Consider the following 22,768-nt stretch of genomic DNA (forward strand, 5'->3'; position numbering starts at 1 on the left):
TTAGCCTGGTCAGTGGTCACGATCTATCATTAGAATCAAGATTCATAACATTACGTTAATCAAAATTGATTTGTTTTTGCAATCATGGTTTAACAAAATCAAGGACTTCCCATTTGCAACCCATAAAATGTTGACTACAATTACCATTGATCTTCTGTGGGATAACATCTAACAGACCAACTGGTACATATCTGCATGTGTAACTGAGACATTCCACTAAGAAGTGCCTCGTTGTCTCAACTCCTGCCATCAAGTGCAAACACACAGGTCAACATTTCAGTAACGTGTTTCCGATTCAAAATTACCTAACATGCAGAAAACCGATTCCCGATAGCTTTTGAATCCGAACCCCAGTGCTGAAGGCCAAAGCATACGTAATCCTTCAAAATGTTCAACCTTTCCCCAGAACGAATGTCCCAGTTCCCCTGCTCCTTAATTTCAGTGAATATTGTTGAATGTGTGTGTCACCAAAACATCAGAGAAGTTATTCTCTGTGAGTGTGTGTAGCCACTGGTAACAAGAAGGCAGTTGAAAAGCGGTTGGCCAGCTCAAGTACTGACCTGGAAACTAGAAGGCAGGGCTATACATATAAATGGGATGTTTTCGGGAATACACATAAGAAGAAGAAGAGGAAGAAGAATCTCTGACTCTCTGAAGCAGAAGGGATATACAAGAGTGTAAACAAGGGGGAGGAAGAGAGTGAATGTTCTTGAGTGATAGGAAGAATACTAGTGCTCAGAGAAAGGACTCTCAATAATCTTGTACACTTGAATTGTTGTGAATAAAAACTGATATTGTTCCTCCCGTGGATGTAGGTCAATCGACCGAACCACGTAATCTCTGGTCTTGTGATTTTCATTTGATATTTCTTAGATTCTTGATTGCACAGGTTGAAACTCAAAGCTGATCATCTACAAGAGGATCACTCAACAAGTGGCGCCGTCTGTGGGAAATCGAACCCACGAATCAACGAATCAAGAACTACGGCAGAATGGGATCAATGAAATTCGATATAGAGAAATTTACTGGCAAGAACGACTTCTCGCTGTGGAGAATCAAGATGCAGGCCATTCTGGTACAGCAAGGGCTGAGTGTAGCTCTGAAACAGAAAGAAGAATTGTCAACAACTATAGGTGACGAAATTCTTGCTAAGGCACAAAGCGCAATAATCTTGTGCCTTGGAGACAAACCATTGAGAGAAGTCACCAAAGAAAGGACCGCTGCTGCGATGTGGTTGAAACTGGAGAATCTCTACATGACTAAATCCCTGGCAAATCGCTTGTATATGAAACAAAGACTTTACTCATTCAAGATCAGGGATGATAAGAATTTTGGAGATCAAATCGACGAGTTCATCAAGATTCTTGATGATCTCGAAAATCTTGAAGTTAAATTAGAAGATGAAGACAAGGCGCTCATTTTATTAAATGCTTTACCGAAGAATTTTGAGAACTTCAAGGATACAATGTTGTATGGAAGAGAGTCATCAATCACACTGGAAGAAGTTCAAGCTGCTTTAAATGCCAAAGAACTACAGAGGAAACTCCAAAATGAGGAGATTCAAGGTGAAGGACTTTCTGTCCGGGGAAGATCAGAAAGGAGAAACTACAAGCCCAGTTCTAAGAACAGATCGAGATCAAAAAGTCAAGCAAAATACAAATGTTTCCACTGCCATAAAGAAGGACATTTCAAGAGAAATTGCCCTGAAAGAAAGCATCGACCATATGAAAAACCAAAGGGGGAAGGAGAAGCAGCAGTGGCCCTACAAGATTATCAAGAAGCAGAAGCACTGGCTGTCACTGATCAAGAATCAGAGAATGAATGGATCTTAGACTCTGGTTGTTCATTCCATATGTGCCCAACAAAATCATGGTTTGAACATCTAAGTGACTCAGAGGAAGGCATCGTTCTTCTGGGAAATAACAAGTCCTGCAAGGTAAAAGGGATTGGATCCATACGAATAAGGATGTATGATGGGGTGGATATAGTCCTACAACAAGTGAGATATGTGCCCGAACTCAAGAGAAACCTATTATCTCTAGGAACTCTTGAATCACATGGATACTCTTTCAAGTCTGATGCAGGAACTATCAAGGTTACAAAAGGACAGCTAGTAGTCATGAAGGCAATAAAAAGAAATTCATTATACATACTACAAGGAAATACTGTCATAGGATCCTCTTCAATTATCCAAAAGAATGAAGATGTGACAGAATTGTGGCACAGGAGACTTGGTCATGTGGGTACAAGAGGATTGAATGAGTTGTCTAAGCAGAATCTTCTATGTGGAGGCCGTATCCAAAACTTAGATACATGTGAGTATTGCATACTTGGAAAAGCCAAAAGGGTCCAGTTTGAGACAGGAAAACACTCAACCGATGGCCCCTTTGAATATGCTCATTCTGATCTTTGGGGACCAGCAAGAACTCCAACACATGGAGGGGGAAGGTACTTTATGAGCATAATAGATGACCACACAAGGAGACTTTGGGTATATGTTTTGAAATCCAAAGGTGAAGCTTACAAAAAATTCAAGGAATGACTACAATTGATGGAAACCAGACTGGATAAAAGACTGAAACATCTAAGGACAGATAATGGCCTTGAATACCTCTCAGATCAGTTCAATCAATTATGCAAGGAAAAAGGAATTACAAGGCATAGGACAGTCCCGGGGACACCACAACAGAATGGGACAGCGGAGAGGATGAATCGCACATTGCTTGAGAGGGTAAGATGCATGCTACTAAGTGCAAACCTGCCAAAATCTTTTTGGGGGGAAGCAGTAGTAACAGCAGCATATTTGATTAACAGATGTCCCTCCTCAGCATTGAACTATAAAACTCCAATGGAATTGTGGAATGGATCCCCGTCAGACTATTCAAGCTTAAAGGTTTTCGGTTGTCTTGCCTATGCTCATATAAAGCAAGACAAACTTGAACCAAGGGCCTTAAGAAGTATTTTCATCGGATATCCAGATGGCATAAAAGGATATAAAGTGTGGAATCTTGAAGCTACTGGACCAAGATGTTTTAACACCAGGGATGTCACATTTGACGAATCAAAAATGGGATATGGACTGATGTTAAACACCCCTGGGAGCAGCTCTATTCCTAATATCAGCTCACAAATTGAGGTGAAGGATTCAAAAGATCCTTCAGATCAGATTGATGATCCTATAGAAAGGGTCACTACAGAAAGAGAGGAGTCTGGTACAGAAACACACGGGAATGAGGAAACAAGTACCTACATGTTGACAAGAGATAGAGAAAGGAGGACCATTAGACCACCAAAAAGATATGCACATGCTGATATGGTATCGTATGCTTTAATTACAGCTGAGAGTGTGGAGCTGCAAGAACCCACCAACTATCATGAAGCTGTAAATGGGAAACTAAAGCATGAATGGTTAGAGGCCATGAAAGAAGAAATTGACTCATTAATGAAGAATAAGACTTGGCAGTTAGTAAGTAAACCGCTGGGACATAAGGTGGTGGGATGTAAATGGGTCTATAAGATTAAGGAAGCTAACACTGAAAACAAATCACCAAAATTCAAGGCGAGATTAGTCGCAAAAGGCTTTACCCAAGTGGAAGGAGTCGACTTCAATGAAATCTTTTCACCAGTTGTAAAACACACATCTATAAGGATGATGCTGGCCTTAGTAGCTCAGTTTGATCTTGAACTTGAGCAGCTCGACGTAAAAACCGCTTTCCTCCATGGTGACCTTGAGGAAACCATATTTATGGAACAACCTCAGGGCTTTATTGAAGAAAAGGATAAAAATAAGGTGTGCTTGCTAAGGAAATCCCTTTATGGCTTAAAACAAAGTCCCCGACAGTGGTATAAAAGATTTGATGAGTTTATGATAAGAATAAACTTTGTAAGAAGTTCATTTGACAGCTGTGTCTACATGAAAAGGTTGAATGATACAGCCACTACCTTCCTACTATTATATGTTGACGATATGCTTATTGCAAGCACCAATATTAAGGAGCTTCAAGTCCTTAAGAAGCTCCTGAACTCTGAGTTTGATATGAAGGAATTGGGGGAAGCCAAAAGAATTCTGGGCATGGAGATCATCAGGAATAGAAGGGAAGAAAACTTGTTTCTCAGTCAATCCAGTTACATCAAAAAGATCCTAAAAAGGTTTAGAATGCATGAGTCTAAACAAGTTACTACTCCATTAGGGCAACACTTCAAGTTATCAGAGAATCAATCCCCTGAAAATGAAGAAGAGCAGTACAAAATGAGAAGTATACCCTATGCAAATGGTGTAGGGTGTATAATGTATGGAATGGTGTGCACACGTCCAGACCTTTCACATGCTATAAGTCTGATATCAAGATTTATGGCTAATCCAGGGAAGATGCATTGGGAAGGTCTAAAGTGGATTCTAAGATACTTAAAGGGAACTGAAAAATTGGGACTGATGTTTAGAAAACAAGGAAAATTAGACCAGCCACTGGAAGGTTTTGTGGACTCAGATTATGCTGGGAATTTGGACACAAGAAAGTCATTAACAGGGTATGTCTTCACCTTATTTGGGACTGCTATAAGTTGGAAGGCCTCTCTACAATCAGTGGTCACTTTATCAACTACAGAAGCGGAATACATAGCTCTTACAGAAGCTATTAAGGAAGCAATTTGGCTCCAAGGGATAGTAGCTGAATTCGGTATAAAACAAGAGCTTGTAGTGGTGAAGTGTGATAGTCAAAGTGCAATACACCTCACGAAACATCAAGTATTCCATGAAAGGTGTAAGCACATCGATGTCAAGTTACATTTTGTAAGAGATATAATCTCAAAAGGGGATGTTGAAGTGCAGAAAATATCCACAGAAGATAATCCTGCAGATATGCTAACAAAAACTCTACCTCAAACCAAGTTAAGGAAGTGCCTTGGCTTGGTGAACTTGACAGAAAGAAGTTAAGCTCCCTTACGGGAGGAAAAAGGGGGAACAACCAGGAAAGACTCTGTTTTGGAGACAAGGTGAAGATTGTTGAATGTGTGTGTCACCAAAACATCAGAGAAGTTATTCTCTGTGAGTGTGTGTAGCCACTGGTAACAAGAAGGCAGTTGAAAAGCGGTTGGCCAGCTCAAGTACTGACCTGGAAACTAGAAGGCAGGGCTATACATATAAATGGGATGTTTTCGGGAATACACATAAGAAGAAGAAGAGGAAGAAGAATCTCTGACTCTCTGAAGCAGAAGGGATATACAAGAGTGTAAACAAGGGGGAGGAAGAGAGTGAATGTTCTTGAGTGATAGGAAGAATACTAGTGCTCAGAGAAAGGACTCTCAATAATCTTGTACACTTGAATTGTTGTGAATAAAAACTGATATTGTTCCTCCCGTGGATGTAGGTCAATCGACCGAACCACGTAATCTCTGGTCTTGTGATTTTCATTTGATATTTCTTAGATTCTTGATTGCACAGGTTGAGACTCAAAGCTGATCATCTACAAGAGGATCACTCAACAAATATCCAGGGCTACAAGTTCAGAAAGGTGGTACTTAGATATAAGATAAGTAATGCTTCAAGTAGGATGCTGAAAATTACTTCGTTGAGGAGAATAGAGGGTAAATCTCTGTACCAACCTTAATCAACTCCCCTCAAGCAATCATACATGATGAGAGCTCAGGGCAATCGGTATGGCGAATGTTCCAATCGAGATAAGAGAACACATCACCATTTCCAAGAACTTGGAGACTGGGAGGTGCAGCTCGTGCACATTGGTAGATGTATTGCCAGTCTGCAAGTTTGCTGTACAGTTGCTGCCTTGTGCGACCATGTATTGTTATTGCAGCAGCTCCCCAATTTCCAATATCATGTATCAAAGAGTCAATTCGGTTTTTGCCATCAAAATAACCCATCCTTACCTGAAGGTGCAGAAAAGACGCATACTGATTAGAGAAATTTCTTCCATAATTCACCGTGCAAAAGGGTCAATAATTATCATGTTAAGGACAGAATGTCATAAAACTGAGTGACTTGTTCATTACTACTACATTCCAACTATTGAACAGTTCTATTTCAGCGTTCAGCTTATTTGACATTCTCTTTTAAGCAGCCTAAAGAAGACACATATTTAGGTGATTCAACACACTATCCTAGCGCCACCAATATCGAATCAGAAGACACCAGTTCTATAGCACACCTTTATTGTCACAGGTGTGTCAACCGCTCTAGAAGAGGCTTCTACAACACTTCATCGGCATTGGTTTGGTGAGGAGGGCAGATCCAGCACCCTTGTAAACTACAATATCAATTGGACATCCAATATTAACGATGAAATCCACTGTGCAATGCTTCTCGAGAAGTTCAACAGTTTTAGCAACTGTATCTGGATAGGACCCACAGATCTGTACGCCAAAGAAACCCTCAGATGAGTGGCGTCTCAGCAATGCCCATTCAGAAGCTTGACCCTAGATTCAAACCAGGAAACAATAAAAATTAGTATTCCCTCCAAATATTTCCAAAGATAGAAAGTTTACACAAATATATGCCCATGGCAATAACTACATAATGATCTAGTGCTTAATATCTACCTTTCAGCATGTTAATATGATATTCTTTTCGCATCAAAATATTAGCTAAGTAAGAAAAACTATATTTCCCAACCTTTAAAAGGTTAGTACACAGAGCCATCTCACCACATGTAATATCAGCTCCCAGAACCTTGCAAACCCTGCGATACAGTAGATTTCCTACAGTCGTCAGGGGAGCAAGATGGAGTTTTTCTCTAAAATCAATGAGTTTCTTTCACGTGGATGCAACTTTAGGCTTTTATCAGTGCATCCTAATGTATGTTCCATGATGGTTTGTCTTTCATCATGTTCACAGCTTTTCTCTACGTCTTCCTCTTCTTGAATTTGACCTGTTACAGTAGACCGAATAAATCAAAGCACCCCATATACAGAAACTTACTGGTGGAACCCATGGAAAGCATTGTGACAAACCATTATTGTGTTGTACTGAACAAGTTTCATCCATCAGACATTTTGTCTTCTTTGGGGGTCTGAGCTCATAATCCAAATCTGTTTCATGTTTTTTATCTTCTTCAAAGACTTCAACTAAGCAATCCACTTTATTGCTCAGAGCAGCAGGCACTACACAAGAACCATTTTCATCAACTTTTCCAGTGCCATTTGCAAAATTATCACACCATCATTCTCATCATCCACCATTTTCTTTTCTTTTCCCTTCCCCTAAAATAAACATATTAGCTTAAGAAAAATACAAATGGTCGAACGCTAGACATCAAAATATAATGATTTTGCAAAATATTATTGCCACGAGAGATGTAATAATGAATAATTGTACAACTATGTACGTAGTCTAGTTCTTACCAGAAGCCCAAGCAGCTTGAGTGAAGCATCTGCCTTGGGGAACTTCACTTTGTTTTTCCACAGAAGCTTCTGAAAATCCTTGTCCAATAAATTCATCTCATTGCCTTTCTTCAGTGAATAATTTTTGCCCCATTACCCACATAGGCATCATCATCTCTATGTGTGCCAGCAAATCTACAACCTAGACCATAAGGACATGGCCCTTCATTAACCAGAGAAGGGCAAATCCTTAGTCCACTACAAACGATTACAAGTTAATCAGATAAAGCTAAACACATAATAAACTCCTAATATATACAGAGACATCCACATTTTCTCTAATGAAAAAGTTCACCAAAATATTTTTTGAATTTTGCCTCTCATATCATATTGAGTTTTCTATGGTAAGTCAAAATTAAGTGTTTATTTATTTTCCGTAAAGAATTTTTCCCCCATTAGATTTCATAAGTCTGTTGGTGGGTGCGATGTTCACAGGACTGTCATATCGGTCACATTATTGCATTAAATGTCATTTTATCGAATGTAAAAAACGAAATTTTACTGAATTCATGAATATATATATATATATACTAGAAATAATGTACGTGCAACATATGTTGAATTAATTAGAATTTGAAATAAATTTAGTTAACTAAACAAAAGATAATGATAATAGTATTGTAAATTTTGACAATTCGTGTAAATTAGCATAGATAATTAATTGACAATTCGTGTAAATATCTCAATTATTACAATCTTTTTTTGACAATTAATGATATGCAATTTTTTATTTATAATGTTATTTAATTATGCATTGACAATTCGTGTAAATTTTTTGACAATTAATGATATGCAATTTTTTATTTATAATGATATGCATTGACAATTAGTGTAAATTTTGACAATTCGTGTAAATTAGCATAGACAATTCGTGTAAATTGCATAGATAAAATTGTTGTCAATTTACAATCTTTTTTTGACAATTAATTATATGTAATTTTTTATTTATAATGTTATTTAATTATTATTTTCTTTCATGTAAATTGACAACAATTTTAACCGGATGCTATTACTTTCCTAATTACCTTTAATTTATTAGACACTTATACTTGATAACATATAACCTACACATTATTATAACAATCTATCATCACATAAAAAGTACTGGTGGAATGATTTAAAAAAAATATTGACTAAATGTTGTCATTTTTTTTGTAATTTATAATAATAATATTTTTGACAATAAATCATTTTTTACTGACTCTTATTATACTTATTTTAATATTTCATATTGACTCATTAGTATAATTAGCACAATTAAATTACTAATGTCATATTAGTATTACTTCTAGAAAAATAATATATTTAATTTTTATAATTGTTTAAATATCTTCGCGAGATCATTTGTGTACCCTTATCTTGAGAAAAATTCATTGCATTTATAAAGTTTGAATATTAAATATAACTTTATGGTATACATTTAATTTGGAAAATGAATTCATTACAATGACAAACACTTCTTCCATTTCTATTTTTTGTGTAACCCAAAAAAGTTAATACTTTTTCCCTTTTATCTTCTCCAACTCACTGTAAAAAATTATTAAAAAAATATTTTTATTTAGAAAAATATTTTTATTTATTATTTTTCTTGTCTATATATTTTGTTATATGTAAACATATATTCTACTTCATTGTCTTAATTGTCATATATATTTATTATATAATTTGTGTACATTGAAGATGAATAAGTTCATTTTGTAGTTTTTTATTACATGGACTTAGGTTGATATATTAATATGTGATATACACATATATAAGAATTTTCAAATCCATTCACAATGATTTTTTATAACAAAGACCAACCCTAATAAAAATTAGGATTCATAATGATTTTAAATATAATATAAAAATAATATGTGGAAACTTTTTTTGACATTTTAGTTGCAAAATACAGTGACAAATGCATGTATGTGCACTATTTTATTGTGTCAATATAACCTTCTTTAAATATCTTATTCTTAGAGCAATGATCAAAATTTGTTTATTTCTTATTTTGATTATCGACAAATCCAATATTTCATTTAAATTTTTTTATTAATAATATTTACATGAGTTTTATTCTATATTTATCCAATTTGAAAGTGATCAATTATAATTCAATCTATAATAATATTTGAAAATCGTAGAATGGTTCTAAATTTAAAAATCGAGTAACATGTAAGAGATCAATTCAAAACTAAAAGTTGATACAACATGCTTCTTCTAGCTCTACGATCGAATAATGTAGGATTGAACGTTTGTCGCTTTACCAAAAGCTATAACTAATACTAACAATACAAGTCAAATCTTTAAATCGTACAACAGCTCAAGCGCCTATTCATCATGGACAATTATTGTACCCAACAATCTGTCTCCTAATAATTGCACAAATTGCAATCAATGAAAATCAAAGGCGCGATCTTTGCTCTGATACCAATTGTAAGCTCAAGCGTTTACTGTTTTATCAAAACATATAGATTATGGTAACTGTGTTAATCAAATCATTTAAATAGTACAACAGCTCAAGCACAACATTTCAATTGCTCTACCCAACCTGATCAATTATTGTACCCAACAAATAAGTTTATGAAAATAACTTTTTACTAAATCATATGAATTTATATGACATTTGAGTCAAATATATACTTGATATTCTACATAAGTAGTAGAGAAAAAAAAATCATTTTTCATCTATTTGAAAATTTATATATTAAAATAAAAGAAAAATCAGAAGAAAAAAACATATAGCATCAGTGACAAAATCCTGAAACCCAAATTGAAAGATGAATTAATAAAATTCATATTCATTATTAAATTCTACTATTTAATTTTAATAAATTTATCATTTTTATCCACTAAAAATAATGAAAGAATTGTTTATAGAATTTAATTAAAAAGTCAAATTACATCAATTTTTGATTCCGAATAAGATCACATTGTGATTACGTTACAATGATAAATAAATTATTATTTTTAGTTTATCATCATATTCTTTACCTCAATGAACACATTTTCGAATGTAGGATGATAAATTTAATATTGACATTAGATAATTATAGTATTAATTCTAACATTATTTTTTTATTCTTCTCAATACATTACTTTTTCTATATTTAAATATATCAGTCTATTTATTATTGTATAAAAAGTATAATAACTATTTGTTTACATGATCAAATTTAAGATTAACTGTTTAGAAAAAATTCTAATATATATTTACAGATCAATAGATCATGAAATTAAATTTGAGATCAAGAGAAAAATAAAGAATATGTAGAATACCACAGTGCATGAACTTTCGCTTTGTACAGTGACAAAACATATGGTGAGACCAATTGAGATACTTATATATATGAGCCTCATTCAACTTAGCCCGTTATAATATTTTTATTAACTCATTTTGTCCTTCGTTTTTATTTCACCAACTTTGCACTATGACTCATTCAAGCATTAGCTTTTTTTTTTTGGCAAAAACTTGTGTGAGACGGTCTCACGGGTCGTATTTGTGAGACGGATCTCTTATTTGGGTCACCCATGAAAAAGTATTAATTTTTATGCTAAGAGTATTACTTTTTATTGTGAATATGGGTAGGGTTGACCCGTCTCACCAATTACGACCCGTGAGACGGTCTCACACAAGACTCACTCTTTTTTTTTTTAGTACATAGTGGCCTCTAATGTCACTGATATCAATCTTTAGAAATCGGTATTAGTAGTTTATATGTAATAGACAATTATTTAGTTTTTATTTTCTGTCTTTTAATTAATTGTGTAATTTTTTTTATGTTCTACCTAATTCATTTTTAGAATTTTTATTGAATTTTTATCATCATGATCAGAAGAGTTGCACACATACAATATAAAATTAATATATTTTAAAACGTTAATATTGAAGTGTCAAATAAATGTATTACATCATTATTTAAGAACTTTTAGAAAAACAATATACATCGTAATTCAGATTTTAAGATTAACATACAAATAAATACTTGCGATGAATATCTTATGAAACAAATGATGTTAGTCCAAAAAGATTAAATATGATTATTGTAAATGAATTTTTCTTAATTAATTATAAAATTTTCAGCACATGTACTGAATTAATTAGAATATTTTCAATATAATATTTTTATTAATACATTTTGTCTTTCGTTTTTATTTCACTAACTTTGCAAAATGACTCATTCAAGCATTAGCTTTTTATTTTTTTATTACATAGTGGCCTCCACTCTCACCGACTTCAATCTTTAGAAGTCGGTATTAGTAGTTTATATGTAATAGACAATTATTTAGTTTTTATTTTCTGTCTTTTTATTAATTGTGTAATTTTTTTATGTTCTACTTAATTCATTTTTTGAATTTTTATTGAATTTTTATGATCATGATTAGAAGAGTTGCACACATATAATATAAATTAATATATTTTAAAATGTTAATATTGAAATGTCAAATAAATATATTAAATCATTATTTAAGAACTTTTAGAAAAACAATATACATCGTAATTCAAGTTTAAAGATTAACATAAAAATAAATAATTGTGATGAATATCTTATGAAATAAATGATGTCAGTCCAAAAAGATTAAATATGATTATTGTAAATGAATTTTTCTTAATTAATTTAAAAATTTTCAGCACATGCACTGAATTAATTAGAATATTTTCAATATAGTATGTAGATAAATATTTTGCCATATGAGTTAGTGATTGAGTCCTTATGAACATTTTAAAAAAATGTGTCTTTAGTTATAGTAACGATGTCTTATAATTTAAAATATTAAATGAAACAAATTATCAAGATAAAAAAATAATTAAGAAATTCAAGAATATATGGTTATTCAATTAGTTTAATTGACACGCTCTTTAGTTTGCTGATTTAATAGATGTTAGATCCACAATCACTTAGTTTGATAAGAATTCTTGTAGAATAAAATACAAGTATAGTAAATTACTTGATTGTATATGTAACGAAATTTTGTATATTTCATATATGTTTGATTTATTTCATTTATGGTTGAAATTTTATATATTATAATATAAGATTTGTTATGCATCTTAACATCGATAAATTCACAAAAAATTTATATATTAATTCCCGTTACCATATAATTCTGGTTTTACCCCAGACTTTTGTGTATTCGTCTGCTTGAATTTATTGTTCCTCATTTTACCAAGACCCATAACATGTCAAACATGAAAGTGAATATTAATTTAAAGAGATGATAATATTTATATATTGTAATAAACAAATTTACCCCTCACGATACTGATAAAACTAACTTAAAAATAATATGTTGACGAATATATTGTCAGGAATCCAAAAATACAACTCAAATGTCAACTTTGACACTCAATTTTAAATGACTGCCAAAATATCTCAACAATCTACATTTATTGGACAACACAGAACATCACAATTTTAAAATCAAAATGATATTTACCATTTTATATCAAAAATTCGTGATTGAAAATCGATAATATTAGATATATAGATATTTAATATAAACTCGTGCGAGCTCATTTAGGCTCACCTTTAAATGAGTCGACAAAATTTCAAATCAACTCACTTAAATTGTTTGGCGGTGCAGGCCAAACCGACAGACCCAACCCAAATCGACGGCTCAGATCACAACGATCTTTTACCATGTTTTATTAAATTATTTATAAATATGAACCGCAAAAAAATTTCGGTTGCAAAAAACTTTAATTTAAACACAACAAACAGTTACAAGTAAATAGATTTAAAATTTTAAAAATATTTTTGTAAAAAAATTATATCACAATAAATTTTTTGATCATATTTTATTAAAGTATTTTTTAATATAAAGCTTTGCTAAAAATATTTTTTAAACACATAGATTGAGTTCTTATGAACATTTAAAAAAATATCTATAGTTATAGTAACAGTGTTTTATAATTTCAAATATTAAATAAAACAAATTATCAAGATAAAAAAATTAATTAAGAAATTCAAGAATATGTGATTACTCAATTAGTTTAATTGACACGCATATTTAGTTTACTGATTTAATAGATTTTAAATCTACAATCACTGACTTTGACAAGATTTCTTCTAGAATAAAATACAATTATAATAAATTACTTGACTGTATACATAATAAAATTTTGTATATTTCATATATGCTTGATTTATTTCATTTATAAGGTTGAAATTTTATATACTATGATACAAGATTTGTTATACATCTTAAACTGTTTGGCGGTGCAAGCCAACCCGACATACCTAACCCAAATTGACGGCTCAAATCACAACGATCTTTTACCATGTTTTATTTAAATAATTTATAAATATAAACCGAAAAAAAATTTCGGTTGCAAAAAACTTTAATTTAAACACAACAAACAGTTACAAGTAAATAGATTTAAAATTTTAAAAATATTTTTGTAAAAAAATTATATCACAATAAATTTTTTGACCATATTTTATTAAAGTATTTTTTAATATAAAGCTTTGCCAAAAATATTTTTTAAACGCATAGATTGAGTCCTTATGAACATTTAAAAAAAATATCTATAGTTATAGTAACAGTGTCTTATAATTTCAAATATTAAATAAAACAAATTATCAAGATAAAAAATTAATTAAGAAATTCAAGAATATGTGATTACTCAATTAGTTTAATTGACACGCACATTTAGTTTACTGATTTAATAGATTTTAAATCCACAATCACTGATTTGACAAGATTTCTTGTAGAATAAAATACAATTATAATAAATTACTTGACTGTATACGTAATAAAATTTTGTATATTTCATATATGATTGATTTATTTCATTTATAAGGTTGAAATTTTATATAATATGATACAAGATTTGTTATACATCTTCAACTGTTTGGCGGTGCAAGCCAACCCGCCCAACCCAAATTGACGGCTCAAATCACAACGATCTTTTACTGTGTTTTATTTAAATAATTTATAAATATAAACCGAAAAAAATTTCGGTTGCAAAAAATTTTAATTTAAACACATAAATTCTAGCAAACTGTCAAACGAGGTCATGAAAAAAAATTAATAAGTCACCAAAGAAAATTCACAATTCCATAATGAGTTATTTCTAAACTTTAATTGATTTAATAATTTACATAATGAAAAGATAAATAAAAAAATTTAAATCATTGGTTTAAAAATAACATATTATAATTTGGGTAGACATAAAAAAACCAAGTACTAATTTACATAATGAAAATACATCATTGGATAAAAATAACATATTATAATGTAGGTAGACATAAAAAATTAAATATTAATAATAACACATATTTAAAATATGAATAAAGAAAAAGAAAAGACACATTTAAAGTATGCAATTAATGTAAAACAAACAATTAATAAGGACATGATTGGAAATTCACATATAAAGTCACATATTTATAGATATATATAATATAATAGATATGCGGTTAATTTTTTTTTTTTACTTTTATTGTTACTTACAGGTGTATTTTGTTGGAAATTTTAATCAAATTAGGATGTAGAATAAAAATTATATCTCATGGACGTGAGAGTGTCTTTTACATATTGCTATATATTCTGTTATGTTCTGTTTGTTATATTTTGAACAACATAAGAGTTGAGATTATATCCCATTAAAAACAATGGAAGTTGGGCTTCAATTTGTTCTTAGTTCCAATTTATATGTAATTTTGTTCTAGTTTATTATATGCACGCATGCTTTCCCACACGAACATGCAATCACGTCATTTCAAACTTATCAGCGACATTTAAATACACTACATGTCACGCCCCGAGCCCTGGTCCGTACCTGCGTGACTGCACAATGGGCCCCTATAGCAACTACTTCGTATCCGTCATCGTTTTACGAAAATGATTAACCCAAGTTGCTATAGAAGTCCATTGTAGCCTTTTATAAACTCATTTTTAATCTTGATTTTTTTCGATGTCGGACAAGGGTATCACAATCACCCCTCCTTCAGAACGCGACGTCCCCGTCGCGGCCTGACCACTCGATCCACCAGCACCGAGAATCTAGAGGTGGCTCTTACAGGTTCAAGAGGTGGCTCCCGTCATGTAGCACTTTGCCCCGCAGGTTCAAGAGGTGGCTCACATGCACGTAGCACTTTGTCCCGCATAACACTTATTTCTCGGTGTTCCATGCCGGTGACCGGCTCTGATACCATTCTGTCACGCCCCGAGCCCGGGCCCGCGCCTGCGTGACTGCACAATAAGCCCCTATAACAACTACTTCGTATCCGTCCTCGCTTTACGAAAATGATTAACTCAAGTTGCTATAGAAGTCCATTGTAGTCCTTTATAAACTCATTTTTAATTTTGATTTTTTTCGATGTCGGACAAGGGTATCACACTACATTTTAAACACATAATTTGATTGTATACATGCATGAATCATATATATTGTTATACTATATTCTAGGTTTCGGCTTCATATATCATTTTCTTAACAATATATTTCAACTATTTATTTATTTCATCATTATAAAACTAAACTAGAATACTATAATTATATATTAAACAAAATATTTTCAAATAAAATCACATGTACGCACATGCAATATATAATATCTATTTATTTTTACGTGTAGTATAAGAGTATGTCTTTTGTGAGATTGTTTCGCTGATATTTATTCGTGAGACGAGTCAACCATGTCCATATTTATAATAAAAATTAATATTTTTGGTATAAAAAAATAATTTCATTTCATGATTGATCCAAACATAATATTCGTACAAAATCGATCCATAAGATCGTCTCGCATGTGTTTTTGTGTTATAATATAATATAATTTGTTGCTCAATAGAATTATAAAAAAGTATGATAGTACGAAAAAAATAAGATTCCTGCAGTATTTGGAATATTTTTTTGCTTAAATATATAATTTTTAAAATTTATGGAAAAATATATAAAAGATAGAAGATTTATCAGGGTAAGGTAAAATTTTATCCCAAATTACGTGTGTGTGTGTGAATAAATAAATAATAACAAGTCATTTGACGCTTTTCTTATTAAATAAATAATATTAATTATGTTAATCTATATTTTTGTAATATAAAAATAATGATTGATTCTGTCAATAGTTATTAATAGCTTTTCTCTTTTCCAAATTTAACAATCAGTTCTCGAAATCGTAGTAATAAAATAAAAAAGAATAAAAAAAAGAGAGATTTTAGGATGAGGGTAATATATAATTGAAGTAAAATTTCTAGAATTTTTTAGTCACACAGTATAATCATAAATGTAACAAAAATACAGCAACATAATAATTTGAATACAAAAAGAATTATAAACTCGAAGATATATTAAATTCCAACATAATTAATTGTAGGTCACAGAAATTGAAATACGACACACTAACACACACTTTAGTCTAAACAAGACATCATGCTTAAAGACGAGAATAAAACATAAACAGAAACACGACTTAGGTCCAAAATAAAGAACTGGTTCAGATTATTAAAATTCCTATACCATTGTAGCTGGATCACTGCTTTGATTCATGCTCCGCAGGTGTACCAACTTCGTTGTTCGACTCCGTCTGCTGCTTCTGTGGTTGCATTTCTTGTTTTCCGAACAGCTGAAGCATCTCACATTGATGAATCTTAGAGTAAGAAGCTACATTTGCCACCTTCAAGCGTTGCACTTCCTCTGTCAAGGCTGCCTTCAGTGCTGTCCCATGATACCCATAGTAAGCGAACAAATCGTCCCGAAAACAATTAGCTTGAAAATAATGGCTCAAATCTAACCAGAAAGAGGCCAGGGAAACTATATATATATATATATATATATATATATATATATATATATATATATATATATATATAAACAAGGAATGAAAAGTGAGACCTTCTTGGAGATGAGCCCGTTGTTCCAATCCCTGCAACCGAAGCTTCAGTTCGTTGTTCTGGGTGGTCATTGCGGAAGACTCGTGCTGAACTCGATATGAGACAAGTATTATAGGGGATGAAAGGGAAGCAGTCTCATGTAAAACCACTTACAAATAAAATATATTATGGTACGTATAAGCTTTCACCTCAAGCTGAGCAAGCTGGGCAGCCAGCATGTTGGCTTCGTTCTGTAAAGTCATGCTCCTGTGTTCCAACTCGGCCACGTATCTCAGCTTTCGCTCTTTTGAACGTGCTGCGGATCTACGATTGGATAAGATTCTACACCAGGAAATGTAACAAAAATCAGTGACTAGCTAGCTAGTTAATTCCAAGGATATGTATATGATGGATTAGAAGGATGCACCACCTTTTAGCCCGCCTGGGATCACTTAATGCTATTTCGGTGAGTTTCTTGTTCGCCGTAATCTTGTTCTGATCATCAGCAGTAAACCCAACATCACCTATCATCAAGCTAACACCATTTGAAGTCGATTCAGATGAACACATTTGTGAGAGTAATTGGCCTGGCAGTGTTCCTGAATACGGAGGAATTTCAAGAAAATCATTAGCAAGATCTATGTTTTCCATAAAGCTATGGTCGGAGACGCTTCGAAGGTGTATATTCGTCTGAGAAACATCTCCTGGAGCAACCCTTCTGACCCCTTCACTCATATCAGGCAATGAAGACACACCTGCAGCTCTCTCAAAAGCACTCCAACTTTCGTCGTCAGCACGAGTAGTCTCATCGGTCTTGAATCTGTCAACTCCATTCACCTTATCTTGACTGTCTAAAGCTTCTTGAATGTTCGATGCATCTGTGTAATCCAAATTGAGATAAGTAGAGAACACATCCTCATCCATGTTTACCATTTCCGATTTTTCCTCTCCCGTCATCTCTGTGTTGTTGTTATCACCATTTCCTGCACAGATTGGATCTCTTTCAACCACCTGCACCGGCATATCCAAAGCTCCAGAAGGTTGAAAAGGGACTTCACTTCCGGTCCTTCTGTGAGCCTCATGAAAACCGGCCCCCATTCCATAACAACTAGCTGGGGGCGCTAAAGGTGAGGGCTGCAACAACGAATACGAGCTCTCACCCCGCTGCTCATTCGCCACCGCGTGGTACAAGGAATCAAGACCAAAAGGCAAAGGCTGTGATAGAGACCGAGAATGCGATGGCCTTTCAAGATTAGTAGTCCTCAAATTCTGCGACCACATTTGCTGGTTTCCAGGGTGGTTGGCCAGGATCCGTGAGTAAGGTGATGAGATGGGAGGAAGTTGCGGGCCTTGTGGCCAGAGACAGGGCGGCAAGCTGGCCCTTTTATGACTTCCTCCATCGTCCCCGCTCATTTCTGGACTCTGATACTGTTCTTGGATGATTCACTCAAGTATATTTTCTATGCATATAGCCAAGAAATTCCCTTTTATAGAATTAATTCTGCATGGATAACAAAGAAACTGCACAGACATAATATAGTAGGTACTTACAATACATGCAATATTGTTACAGTAATATTAATATTTGCGAATGTTAGGTAACAACATAATTTATTTTGCTACTAGAATGAAAAGTACAGTTCATTGTCCATTCATCATTAGGGGAACTTTAAATTTAATTTTAAGGTACATAAAAAAAATTAATTTTTTTTTTCATTTACACTTACCATACTACCGAGACATATTAGAAAACTAATCATTAAACAAAGTTATTCAATCCAAGAGCATGCATTCAAACATAATTTTATTCCTAAATTCCGTGTAATGTCATGTCGATCGATAAATATATCATTTGTCGTTAGATCAAAGTTCGTTAACCGATCGTGCGTGGAAAAATAATCTTATTCGTAAATTCTCCGTAACGTTTGACATGCGATATATGTATATATATTAAAATAATAGCTTCTCTATCAACTTAAATATTTTTGTGTTAAGTTATTTTTATGTGAACAAATTCTAGAGATTATATTAAAATTAAAATTTTAGAATTTTTTTTTTTTGCAAAATATAAATTAAAATAAAAAATATGATAATTTTATTGATTTTTAAACTTATGATATTTTATAATATTTATTTTCATTGAGAATAATGTGTATGGTAATTTAAATTTAGACAAAATGGAACGAATCTTGCATTAAATTTGGTGAGATAGTTTTGTTTGGATGCTAAACATTATATATAATTATAAAGATGGATAAGTTTGTCTACCTAAAAAAGCAAGGCCTGTGTCACCAAAATTAGTTAGTATATGTCCTTTAACTTTAATAATATTGTATAATGATTTTCGTATAAAATAATCTACATATTCAATCAAAATTAAGAAGTTTAAATATTATTTTTGACAATATTTATAATAATTAATTAGAAAAAATATTTTAAATTGATAATTTAACTATTTTATTTTATGATGTTTTATGATTTTTTTGTATGAGTGATTTTGTTATTTAAATTTAAACTTAGATAAGAATGAATCAGATTTTTTTCCGAGTCAAATGAATCAGATTTTGGCTATGGGCGTAAGTATTAAATAAAGAGTGAGTAAGACCGTCTCACGGATCATAATTTGTCGGACGGGTCAACCCTACTCATATTCACAATAAAAAATAATACTCTTAGCATAAAAAATAATATTTTTCATGGATAACCCAAATAAGAGATCCGTCTCACAAATAAGACTCGTGAGACCGTCTCACACAAATTTTTACCTTAAATTAATATAAAATTTTATTTTCTACATCAGTAAACTTTTCTACTGCAAAGTTTATGTTTGCTATATTTTGTCTTCAAGCTAATAGAGATATTTTAAGTTTATTATATAGTAATTAATCAGAATAATTAATTTAACTAGGATAATTTTTTGTTTCTTTTCAATTTTATGTTGTCCTGTAACATGTTTTTAGAATAGGGTAAAACTCTAATTATGTAAAAATTCGATTTCAGAGAATAAGTATTTTTTATCTTGGAAAAAAAACATTATACCATGGCAGTTTTTACGAGGCTCAATCTTAATAATATAATGACTAGTAACATTTTCATTACATATGTACACATATATGTATATTAGGATTCATTCATGTTAAGTAACTTTTGAAAGGGATTTCATTTAACATGAATGGTAAAAACGTTGTATGTATCAGATATCAATGTTGTCTCAGATATTATAACACCTAGTGACAACATGCGGTGGAATAAAAAAACATATAAATAAATAACTTAAATAAAAATAATTCAGAGATAATTATACACAAGTATAAGTAGTTTACAAAATCAACACTAGTGATTCTATGAAAAACTAAGACTTAATTCTTTTTTCAAAAGGTTCTCTCTTTCTCTCTCCGCTCTCTCTCCCTTTTTGTACATAGCGTATGATCCTCTTATTTATAGGCAAGCTTTTTCTTGGAATTGTTTTGTTGATTAGATAGAAGATAGAGCTTATAATAAATAAATACTCTTAAGCATATCAAATCATAGGTAGAGTCAATTTCTATAGAAGTTTAGAAATGCAAAACTTTTAATCAATTATTTAACAAAATCTTATCAATAAGGAAGATATAATTCTAAAGAATAAATTATATCTTGAAACCCAAAAATTATTTTTTCTCCCAATTTTTATGTAAAATTAGATATTGTAATAAAATAAAAAAACTTAAGAATGAATTTTATTTTATAATTATTATTGTTACGAGTGATGAAGAGATATGAAAGTTATAGGCGACATAAATTAATAAAATAAGTTTTGAAGTTATATTATATAATTACTCGTTCACTTTTTATTATTAAATCTCGACGAGATAAATCATTATGTTTACTATAATATATTAGAATTTTGATGCAATGTAAACTTTAGCTTATATTAATAATTATGTAATCGGAACCATGTTATAAATAAAGTAACAAATTTTTCGCTGTATTTGATATTCCAGTAATTATTCTCATATATTGCATGATAATTACAAGTGGATGTCGAGAGTCCTACATGTTATGGTATCAGAGCAATAACTGAGAAATTGCGTGATATGTTGGAACATAGCTGGAAATGTTCCAACAGGTCTAGGTCATATGGGAGTTACTAAAATAAAATAAAATAAAATAAAAACGAATTTTCTGAGCATGTGCTTGACCTATATGTTTATATGTTTTATGTGTCCTATATTTTTGATTAATGTGATAAGAATTAGTATGCTAAATAAACGATAATTCATGCTATCACATGTATCTATTTTGACATTTTGTCTAAAGATGGATACTAGAGAACGTGGTCGAGCTCGTGGTCGTGGTCTGGTCGTCCTCCAAGATATGTTGAAGTCCCAGTGGTAGAAGAAAATGTAGTAGAACAAATGACTAATAGACTTGAACGAATAACCATGGATGAAATTGTCTCATGATTCCAGAATATGCGACCTCCAAAATTATTTGGCACGGAAGATGCAAAATCCGAATCTTGGCTTAAACATATTGAATATCTCTTTGGACTAATGGAATATGCTGATGAGCAGAAGTATAAACTTGTATTGTACCAACTGAAAGAGCAAGCAAGGGATTGGTGGGAAGCTGCCAAAATAGTATTGGATGAGAAAGGGATTGAGATAGGCTGGAATGTGTTCAGGGTTCAGTTCATTGAACATTATTTCCCGCCATCTTACTACACTGAAAAGAAAATGAGTTTAACAGCTTACAGCAAGGAAACATGTTTTGGCAGAGTACACCTCTACTTTTAGTGCAATGCTGAAGTATGCACTTCATGTTGTAGCCAATCCAAAAGCCAAATATAATCGATTTGTAAATGGGCTGAATAGCAACATCTATACATATGTAGTATCCAGCTTACCCACTGGTTATGCTGAAGCTGTTGAAAGAGCTAAGAATGCAGAAGCAGGACTGAAGAGGGGAGGCACCCAATTTGTTTCTCCAGGTAGTAGATCATACATCAATTAGATTCTAAAATCCAATGGAATGAAGTTCAAGAAATCTGGCTCACCTTCTTCAAATACTAGCGGTTATCGCCAACAAAGTGGATGCCAAGTGACTATTGATTCTTGTCTCTACTGTAACTGTTGTGGAGGTCGGCATGCTAGTGAGCATTGCATAAGTGTTTATGGCACTTGTCGAGAATGTGGTCATGAAGGTCAATATGCAAGGGTTTGTCCGTCCAGGAAGAATATGCCACAACCATTCCAAGGTGGATCTGTGGAGGGTCCAATATCAACATAGGTACTGCACTTGTTAGATCATACCAATAATCAAATGCACTACAACAACAAGCCTCAGGAAGTCGTACCTTTTCAAACCAAACCCAAGCTCGTGTTTTTGCACTCACCAATGATCAAGCTCAAGAAGCACCTAGAGGTGTCATAGCAGGTAACTGTTCTATCTTTAGTTATTCTGTACACGTATTGTTTGACACCGGTACATCCCATTCATTCATCTTTGAATCTCTTATTACATTGAATTATGTGAATCCAATCATACTACCTGCATCCTTATCCATTGCTAGCCCAATGGGTAAGACCAT

General features: G+C 32.2%; 1 protein-coding gene and 1 pseudogene across 1 annotated transcript; both read right to left on the bottom strand.

Moving 5' to 3' along the window:
- Positions 1-78: 78 nt before the first annotated feature.
- Positions 79-7,836, bottom strand: LOC140809088 (tRNA-dihydrouridine(47) synthase [NAD(P)(+)]-like; annotated as a pseudogene).
- An 8,858-nt stretch (positions 7,837-16,694) lies between these two features.
- On the bottom strand, positions 16,695-18,624 carry LOC140810848 (bZIP transcription factor 29-like). Its single transcript, XM_073168745.1, has 4 exons — positions 17,627-18,624; positions 17,406-17,538; positions 17,219-17,303; positions 16,695-17,041 (listed from the first exon to the last, which is right to left on the bottom strand). The coding sequence occupies exons 1-4, from the start codon at positions 18,607-18,609 to the stop codon at positions 16,857-16,859; spliced, it is 1,386 nt and encodes a 461-aa protein (XP_073024846.1). The 5' UTR covers positions 18,610-18,624; the 3' UTR covers positions 16,695-16,856.
- Between the last annotated feature and the right edge of the window lie 4,144 nt (positions 18,625-22,768).

Source organism: Primulina eburnea, chromosome 13 (assembly GCF_022965805.1).
Source record: "Primulina eburnea isolate SZY01 chromosome 13, ASM2296580v1, whole genome shotgun sequence".
NCBI classification, from domain to species: Eukaryota; Viridiplantae; Streptophyta; class Magnoliopsida; order Lamiales; family Gesneriaceae; genus Primulina; species Primulina eburnea.

Coding starts and splice junctions, on each gene's coding strand:
- LOC140810848 (XM_073168745.1), bottom strand. CDS start 18,609: ATGAGCGGGGACGATGGAGGAAGTCATAAAAGGGCCAGCTTGCCGCCC. Junction 17,304..17,405: donor CCCAGCTTGCTCAGCTTGAG/GTGAAAGCTTAT, acceptor TATCGAGTTCAG/CACGAGTCTTCCGCAATGAC. Junction 17,042..17,218: donor ACGGGCTCATCTCCAAGAAG/GTCTCACTTTTC, acceptor ATCATGGGACAG/CACTGAAGGCAGCCTTGACA.